This window comes from Coregonus clupeaformis, chromosome 24 (assembly GCF_020615455.1).
Source record: "Coregonus clupeaformis isolate EN_2021a chromosome 24, ASM2061545v1, whole genome shotgun sequence".
Lineage (NCBI taxonomy): Eukaryota > Metazoa > Chordata > Actinopteri > Salmoniformes > Salmonidae > Coregonus > Coregonus clupeaformis.
Window position 1 is genome coordinate 11,481,703 of NC_059215.1, and position 10,034 is coordinate 11,491,736.

At 41.4% G+C, this 10,034-nt stretch overlaps 1 protein-coding gene across 2 annotated transcripts; it reads left to right on the plus strand.

Annotated features, from left to right (window-relative positions):
- The first annotated feature begins 1,349 nt into the window (after positions 1–1,349).
- Positions 1,350–7,798, plus strand: zgc:56699 (uncharacterized protein LOC405758 homolog). 2 transcript variants are annotated; one of them, XM_041845064.2, is made up of 8 exons: positions 1,350–1,436; positions 1,736–1,925; positions 6,288–6,394; positions 6,533–6,659; positions 6,758–6,841; positions 7,042–7,105; positions 7,222–7,292; positions 7,444–7,798. In XM_041845064.2, coding segments are annotated over exons 2-8 (552 nt in total). In that variant the 5' UTR covers positions 1,350–1,436; positions 1,736–1,828; the 3' UTR covers positions 7,446–7,798. The 2 variants fall into 2 exon arrangements, with proteins under 2 accessions (XP_041700998.1, XP_041700999.1); XM_041845065.2 differs by having other exon boundaries at positions 1,367–1,436; positions 1,743–1,925.
- Positions 7,799–10,034: the final 2,236 nt, after the last annotated feature.

A 10,034-nucleotide genomic window follows, 5' to 3' on the forward strand; every position in this document is an offset into this window, starting at 1 on the left:
GAATGTCCACCAGAGCTGTTGCCAGAGAATGTAATGTTAATTTCTGTACTATAAGCCGCCTCCAATGTCATTTTAGAGAATTTGTCAGTACGTCCAACCGGCCTCACAACCGCAGACCACGTGTAACCACACCAGCCCAGGACCTCCACATCCGGCTTCTTCACCTGCAGGATCGTCTGAGACCAGCCACACGGACAACTGTGGGTTTGCACAACCTGACAAACTGTCAGAAACCGTCTCAGGGAAGCTCGACTGCGTGCTCGTTGTCCTCACCAGGTTCTTGACCTGACTGCAGTTTGGCGTCGTAACCGACTTCAGTGGGAAAATGCTCACATTCGATGGCTACTGGCACATTGGAGAAGTGTTCTCTTCACGGATGAATCCCGGTTTCAACTGTACCGGGCAGACAGCGTGTATGGCGTCGTGTGGGCGAGCGTTTTGCTGATGTCAACATTGTGACCAGAGTGCTCCTTGGTGGCGGTGGGGTTATGGTATGGGCAGGCATAAGCTATGGACAACGAACACAATTGCATTTTATCGATGGCAATTTGAATGCCTAGAGATACCATGATGAGATCCTGAGGCCCATTGTCATGCCATTCATCCCCTCATGTTTCATAATGATAACGCACAGCTCCATGTCGCAAGGATCTGTACACAATTCCTGGAAGCTGAAAATGTCCCAGTTCTTCCATGGCCTGCAGTCTCACCAGAGCATGTTTGGGATGCTCTGTATCGACGTGCACGACCGCCTTTTCCAGTTCCTGCAAATATTCAACAACTTTGCACAGCCATTTAAGAGGAGTGGTTCAACATTCCACAGGCCACAAACAACACAGCCTGATCAACTCTATGTGAAGGAGATGTGTTGTGTACTAACTGTAAGTCGCTCTGGATAAGAGCGTCTGCTAAATGACTAAAATGTAAATGTAAAATGTTGTGATGCAGGAGGCACATGGTGGTCACACCAGGTACTGACTGGTTTTCTGATCCACGCCCCTATCTTTTGCATATCTGTATTCCCAGTCTTGTGAAATCCATAGATTAAGGCCTAATTTATTTATTTCAATTGACTGATTTCCTTATATGAACTGTAACTCAGTAAAATCTTTTAAATTGTTGCATGCTGCGTTCATATTTTTATTCATTGTATATGCGCTGAGCATCACTCAGCGCATATACAATGAAACAAAATAGAAAGGCAACATGCAACAATTTAAAAGATTTTAATGAGTTACAGTTCATGTAAGGAAATCAGTCAATGTGAAATCAGTCATCGTTGAGGCAACGTGATTGACAGCCAATGACATGGCTGATTGACATTCTAGGACCTACCCACTTGGGATCAAACCATTTTCTTGTGGTATTTAAAAATTCTAATCCGTTTCCACTCCAACTATCTACACGCGCTCTTCCAATTTCAGTGAACTAAGAAGGTGAGAATATTTGAAAACATTTACCTTTGCTAAATCTGAGTATTTTTTAAAGACGTTGCTTTGTTTACTTTTAAAAAATCAGTTTATTGCCAAGAGAAAGGCAAAGTTTACTGGAGCTAGCATTATTATGCAGAATCATTATTCAACGTTCCTAGCTAGCGAGCTACCCATGCCACATGCTATTAGCTAGTATCAGGAAAAATTTTGCAAATTGGAAACTCATTGTACCCAGCTGTTGAAAACATGATCATGGTGGTAACATTGTGAGTTACCTAACGTTAACTGAAATATCATTTAAGTCTTCAGGTGCGACGAGCTTGTTGAGTAAATTAGCTAGGTACGGTAAGTAGAAGCCTGCCTTCAGCAACCACCAGGCCACACTTCGAGGAAAGATGTCTACCATCAGATTTGGATCAACTTGTAGTCCTTCGAAGACTACTCGATCTGAGACATTGCCACGATGGAATGATGAGGAGGGGGAAATGGCTGGTAAGAGTAAACTATACATTGCCATTTTGTATTTCAATCAATTACAATTTTTATTGGATCCAGATCCTCCCTTGATTGGAGGCTGCTAGGGACTTCTCATACTGTGATTCACTGTACTCTGTCTGCAATGCTCTAATTGTCCTGCACGGATGTGATCAACTGACAGACCCATGGGGCGGCGCACAATTGGCCCAGCGTCGTCCAGGGTCGGGGAGGGAATGGCTGGCAGGGATGTAGCTCAGTTGGTAGAGCATGGCGTTTGCAACGCCAGGGTTGTGGGTTCGATTCCCACGGGGGGCCAGTATGAAAAAAATAAAATAATAATAATAATAATTTAAAAAAATAATGGATGCACTCTCTAACTGTAAGTCGCTCTGGATAAGAGCGTCTGCTAAATGACTAAAATGTAAATGTTGATTACTGCACTAGCACCAAAGATTTGTATAACTAAAACAAGATAGACCACAGCTTGTCGTTTCCAATGGGAACAAATGAATCATAGTGGGCAGAACAAGCACGCTAGCAATATCCTATTGGCGCGTTCTAGTATGCGTCAACATATTTCCGTTAGGGAACGCCTACTCTGAAGTGCGCGTGTGCAATAACTCAATTCGCATTTGCACTCGTAAACAGCGTGATTTTTGAAAACTTTTGAAAGGGTCTACAAAACTTAGTCCACTCTGTTCTTAACATATTATAGTTTTGGGGACAGAAAACGTATTGAGATTGAAATGTTTAATCAATGAGAAAATTTGCAGAATGTCGCCCAAAAAAACATATCGTTCCATCTTCTCCCAGTGGGCTTAATCTAGTGGAAACGCCAACCGGCTGCTTTACATTTATACATCCAGTGAAATGTCTCGTTGTTCTATCTGTGCTAGCACTACTGTGTTTGTAATCTTCAATGTTGCTGGAATTAGCTAATGTATGCTACAGGAAGGCAACAGGCCTAGGCCTAACTATCCCTTTTTGATTGGATCCATTTGGGCAGAGTGCGAATTACACCATGACATTTGGGGGGTCACTAATTATTAATTTAATGAATTACCATTTTAATGTGGCAAGAACACAACCAGTCATGATATTTTCATCTGATTGTCAAACAAATCACTTCAAAAAGTAGGCTACCTGTGTTTGTCCACTCCAACATAATTCCATTATCCAAACTGCTTGTAAAGCCAGCCTACTTGCGACATTTGATGAATGGAAATAGACATCTGTTACGAAACACCAAAAAGTGTGCCCAATGACATTCATCAATTGTCATTGATTAGGCCTACATTAATTTGTCTTGCTGACAAATTTACCTTAATGTAGCCTGAAAAGTTGTCCAAAATTCATGAGTTAATGCTTGGAGTCTTCACAGATCGTGACATAACACTACCTTTCTTTCCTTACATTTATGACAGTGTTGTCATTATTAAGCATTTAACAATTTACTTGAACATTGAACTTAAACACTGTATGAATCATGGATCTTGGAGATCTCTGAGAAATGCACTGTAAGCGTAACTATGCCTATGTAACATTTAATTATGTTTCACTGTGAAAACAGTTCTCATGGGCACACAAATCCAAAATAATGTAGGCATATACCATTGCAAAATCGAATGCTTCTAACTGATCTTTAACCTCATCTAACTGAAAGAGTCACATTATAGGCCTACTGTCCTTAATGTATACTTGTCCGTAACGTATACATGTTGGATGGATTGGCTGTGCATTGGTGTCTACTAGCCCCGTGTAGCTCAGTTGGTAGAGCATGGCGCTTGCAACGCCAGGGTTGTGGGTTCGTTTCCCACGGGGGGCCAGTATGAACAAAAAAAATAAAAAATGTATGCACTCACTAATCTGGATAAGAGTGTCTGCTAAATGACTAAAATGTAACTGTAGGCTAGCTGTCTAGTCATATTGTTGACCATCATAAGGGATCATGGCTTTCACCTGTATTCACCTGGGCCTAGATTCACCAAACTTTCTTAACTGCCATTTTTCCTTAACTATAGACTTAAGAAGAAAGTTAAGCAAAGTTGCTATTCCTCAAAGGTTCTTGGAAATTTTATTGCGCTATTTTTGTTTCTCCTTAAGAAAACTTTATTTTCAAGGATATAATTTCATTGGTAATGTTCTTAATTCCAAGGTAACTAAACCCTTATCTTAAACTCAGGGCAGTGAGAGAAAAAGCTCATGAAAGCAATTGAACATGTTTAATTCACACATACTTCATCTGAAAGTTTCAGTATTTATTATTTTCTAAAACATGTTCTTGGGTTTAAAATAATCAATACTGAAACTTTCAGATGAAGTATGTGTGAATTAAACAATTCAATTGATTTCATGAGCTTTTTCTCTCACTGCCCTGAGTTTAAGACCATGGTTTAGTTACCTTGGAATTAAGAACCTGAAAAACAAAGCAATGAGTGCTCTAAACCACTGACTGACAAAAGCAAACAATTTCAAATCAAATTTTATTTGCCACATGCGCCAAATACAACAGGTGTAGACATTACTGTGAAATGCTTACTTACAGCCCTTAACCAACAATGCATTTATTTTTAATAAAAAAGTAGAAGTAAAATAACAGTAGGGAGGCTATATACAGGGGGGTACCGGTGCAGAGTCAGTGTGCGGGGGCACCGGCTAGTTGAGGTAATATGTACATGTGGGTAGAGTTAAAGTGACTATGCATAAATAATTAACAGAGTAGCAGCAGCGTAAAAATATTGGGTGGGGGGGCAGTGCAAGTAGTCCGGGTAGCCATGATTAGCTGTTCAGGAGTCTTATGGCTTGGGGGTAGAAGCTGTTGAGAAACCTTTTGGACCTAGACTTGGCGCTCCGGTACCGCTTGCCGTGCAGTAGCAGAGAGAACAGTCTGACTAGGGTGGCTGGAGTCTTTGACAATTTTGAGGGCCTTCCTCTGACACCGCCTGGTATAGAGCTCCTGGATGGCAGGAAGCTTGGCCCCAGTGATGTACTGGGCCGTACGCACTACCCTCTGTAGTGCCTTGCGGTCGGAGGGAATACTTGGAACAGATTTCTTAAATTAAAATCACTTGGCACTGATTTCCTGGTGTTTTTAAAGTATTTTATGTCCAACAATGAAGAGGAAAAAGGTGTGTGTACAGTTGAAGTCGGAAGTCTATGGGGACAAAGACCGTACTTTTTTGAGAAATGTCCTCTGGTCTGATGAAACAAAAATAGAACTGTTTGGCCATAATGACCATCGTTATGTTTGAAGGAAAAAGGGGGACGCTTGCAAGCCGAAAAACACCATCCCAACCGTGAAGCACAGGGGTGGCAGCATCATGCTGTGGGGGTGCTTTGCTGCAGGAGGGACTGGTGCACTTCACAAAATAGATGATATCATGAGGAAGGAAAATGTTGTGGATATATTGAAGCAACATCTCAAGACATCAGTCAGGAAGTTAAAGCTTGGTCGCAAATGGGTCTTCCAAATGGACAATGACCCCAAGCATACTTCCAAAGTTGTGGCAAAATGGCTTAAGGACAACACAGTCAAGGTATTGGAGTGGCCATCACAAAGCCCTGACCTCAATCCTATAGAACATTTGTGGGCAGAACTGAAAAGGCGTGTGCGAGCAAGGAGGCCTACAAACCTGACTCAGTTACACCAGCTCTGTCAGGATGAATGGGCCAAAATTCACCCAACTTATTGTGGGAAGCTTGTGGAAGGCTTCCCAAAACGTTTGACCCAAGTTAAACAATTTAAAGGCAATGCTACCAAATACTAATTGAGTGTATGTGAACTTCTGACCCACTGGGAATGTGATGAAAGAAATAAAAGCTGAAATAAATCATTCTCTCTACTATTATTCTGACATTTCACATTCTTAAAAGAAAGTGGTGATCCTAACTGACCTAAGACAGGGAATTTTTACTAGGATTAAATGTCAGGAATTGTGAAACTGAGTTTAAATGTATTTGGCTAAGGTGTATGTAAACTTCCGACTTCAACTGTGTGTGATTTTTATTTTTTGTATAATTGTTTTGCTCGACTTGGGGGGCCAAATAAAACCACCCAGTTGGGGAACCCTGGTTTAAACCATGACAGAGAGGTGAGGGTGTTCGTTTCATTTGGAAACTTGTTTTTACCACTGTGAGAAATGTTTACCACTAATTTAAATAAATAATAGTGGTTAAATTAGCAGTTTGACTTTTGTTGCATTTAGGGGAGATAACATATCATTCAGGGGGGCTGCACCCGTAATTCGCACCCTGCATTTGGGTAAACCAGTGACACCTTGCCTACATTAGAATGAGCTAAAAGTAGGCCAACTAAATCATTTCCTTGATGTTAACTTGGCTCCATGGCATTAGTCTCTCTCTCTCTATTGTCAATAGATCCAGAAGATGCCTGTGATCCAAATAAACTCCTTCAGTGTCCATACGACAAGAACCATCAGATCCGTGCCTGCCGCTTTCCATACCATCTGATCAAGTGCAGCAAGGTTAGTAGTAGCTATCGGAAGGAATGTTGAAGGCGCAATATGACATTGTGGTCCATGACATCTCAAATGTTGCTAATATAGTCAGTTAGTACATGGAGAAAACAAGTTATTCTGCTGTCCTCTTGTCCTTTACTGTAGAACCACCCTAAACTGGCCAGTGAATTAAAAACGTGCCCTTTCAACGCCCGCCACCTGATGCCCAAGCATGAGCTTTCACACCACATTGCTAACTGTGTTGACAGAATATCTGTGAATGCAGAAGACTGTGAGCTCTTTTTGTTTTACCCTTTCTGTATTTTCATTATTCAATGATGAGCCTATTTGCACCCTGTAGTGAGTCTAACCAGGTTATGTGGTTTCCAGTGGGCAGCGCTGAGGTGCAGACCAAATGGCAGGTACCTGTTAGCACGTGGACAAACACCAACTGTGATGAGGACTGGGATAAAGGTACTATCTCACGAGCTGCTGATTATGCTTGTATACTCAAAGCAAGGTTGCCATGTATGCATTTATTTGTTTCGTAACTTCTGCACACTTCGGTGACTCTGAGGCAATGAATGCAACTTTTCAGATATTTTTATGCTGGAGATTTTCCCTCGATTTCCATCGGCATCATTTTATTAAAATGCAGCTTTTTCTTTTTGCAGAGGCTGATATTTCTTCAGTGCCTTTCGTATGGGGAGTGTCCACAAACCTGATCAGTCAGAACAGGTCAGCTGACCACACAACGTTGGCAGAGGAGTTCATTGCTTCTAAATATGATAGCTGAAACAAGGCTGGTTAATATTTTCAAATGTAGTTTTAAGTGTAGTCTTTGTTCTTTTTAGGCCTGAGCCATGCACTACAAACAATCTTACTCCTGGACTTCGAGCTCCAAGAACTCTGCCCTGGAAAATGTGTAAGTAATGTTTGATGTCATAGTATTCTGTATTTCTTATGGTTTGGAGCCACGCTGTCTTTTCTTGCTGTACTGTCTCACTTAAAAGCTTGTGGCCAGGTGTTCACTTGTCCCTCTTAGGCTCATTGTATTTCTCATTCCTTTTGTTCAGGACTGACAATAAGGGCAGAATGTTGAAGTCAAGAGGCTATCTTGCAGTTAAGGTTTATATCATAGATGCATGCTTTATTATCTCACTTTTACTTGACTATGGGCACATTTGAGAAATCCCATTGACTATTTTGTTTGACTATAAATGCATGCTTTGTAACTTAACCTTAGACATGGTGATTGGGGTTTGTGTGTTCCCCTCCTTTGTTATTAAGGCTTTTTGCAAAAGTGTTTCCCTATACTAACTCTGTATGTAGGCTGTTAATGTACTGTATGTTCCTGATGCCCTACTGCAGAGATGAATATATTCTCACTGTATTGCACATATTAGATACAGTGGGGGAAAAAAGTATTTAGTCAGCCACCAATTGTGCAAGTTCTCCCACTTAAAAAGATGAGAGAGGCCTGTAATTTTCATCATAGGTACACGTCAACTATGACAGACAAATTGAGAAAAAAAATCCAGAAAATCACATTGTAGGTTTTTTAATGAATTTATTTGCAAATTATGGTGGAAAATAAGTATTTGGTCAATAACAAAAGTTTCTCAATACTTTGTTATATACCCTTTGTTGGCAATGACACAGGTCAAACGTTTTCTGTAAGTCTTCACAAGGTTTTCACACACTGTTGCTGGTATTTTGGCCCATTCCTCCATGCAGATCTCCTCTAGAGCAGTGATGTTTTGGGGCTGTCGCTGGGCAACACAGACTTTCAACTCCCTCCAAAGATTTTCTATGGGGTTGAGATCTGGAGACTGGCTAGGCCACTCCAGGACCTTGAAATGCTTCTTACGAAGCCACTCCTTCGTTGCCCGGGCGGTGTGTTTGGGATCATTGTCATGCTGAAAGACCCAGCCACGTTTCATCTTCAATGCCCTTGCTGATGGAAGGAGGTTTTCACTCAAAATCTCACGATACATGGCCCCATTCATTCTTTCCTTTACACGGATCAGTCGTCCTGGTCCCTTTGCAGAAAAACATCCCCAAAGCATGATGTTTCCACCCCCATGCTTCACAGTAGGTATGGCTGTAAGTCGCTCTGGATAAGAGCGTCTGCTAAATGACTAAAATGTAAATGTGTTCTTTGGATGCAACTCAGCATTCTTTGTCCTCCAAACACGACGAGTTGAGTTTTTACCAAAAAGTTATATTTTGGTTTCATCTGACCATATGACATTCTCCCAATCCTCTTCTGGATCATCCAAATGCACTCTAGCAAACTTCAGACAGGCCTGGACATGTACTGGCTTAAGCAGGGGGACACGTCTGGCACTGCAGGATTTGAGTCCCTGGCGGCGTAGTGTGTTACTGATGGTAGGCTTTGTTACTTTGGTCCCAGCTCTCTGCAGGTCATTCACTAGGTCCCCCCGTGTGGTTCTGGGATTTTTGCTCACCGTTCTTGTGATCATTTTGACCCCACGGGGTGAGATCTTGCGTGGAGCCCCAGATCGAGGGAGATTATCAGTGGTCTTGTATGTCTTCCATTTCCTAATAATTGCTCCCACAGTTGATTTCTTCAAACCAAGCTGCTTATCTATTGCAGATTCAGTCTTCCCCAGCCTGGTGCAGGTCTACAATTTTGTTTCTGGTGTCCTTTGACAGCTCTTTGATCTTGGCCATAGTGGAGTTTGGAGTGTGACTGTTTGAGGTTGTGGACAGGTGTCTTTTATACTGATAACAAGTTCAAACAGGTGCCATTAATATAGGTAACGAGTGGAGGACAGAGGAGCCTCTTAAAGAAGAAGTTACAGGTCTGTGAGAGGCAGAAATCTTGCTTGTTTGTAGGTGACCAAATACTTATTTTTCACCATAATTTGCAAATAAATTCATTACAAATCCTACAATGTGATTTTCTGGAATTTTTTTTCTCAATTTGTCTGTCATAGTTGACGTGTACCTATGATGAAAATTACAGGCCTCTCATCTTTTTAAGTGGGAGAACTTGCACAATTGGTGGCTGACTAAATACTTTTTTCCCCACTGTATCTTCAAGATGCTCATTATGCTGACTGTAAAGTTGATTTAGCCTCATAATGGATCTTGCTTGGCCAGTTTGATGTGTATTATTGGATTTTGGCCTGTAATTATTTTATTTTTTAAGTGAGGTAGAGTAATGTTCTATCCTCATGAAGGTTTAACTGTCTACCAATTTGTATGTTGTGCACCAGAGAACTGAAGGGGTGAAAATTGATTGGGCATTTAAGCAGATTGGACTAGACTTGGACTGGGTGTACTCTTCGTATAAAGGCTAGCTACTGCAAGCATCTTCAATATCAATTGAGTGTGTAGTGTGTATCAGACCCACAGGTCTGCCCTCCCAGACACAGCTCAGCTGGCTCATTTAACCCACTGTGGCAATTGAGTACACCAGCTCTGAGCTAGTGGGTTCACTCGCAACAGACTTGCTGCAATGATGGCTTTTGTCTGCCCCGTGTGCTAGCCTATATTTTTCATGTTTGTCTTTGGTGGAAAATCATCTAAGTCGTTTTTTCTTCTGTGTATCAAGCATGGTTGTCATGGGCCGCAATATTCTTTTAACATGGTTCAGTCTTGTGCTTTTTGTGGCTGCTTCCTGAAAATGTAATTAAAA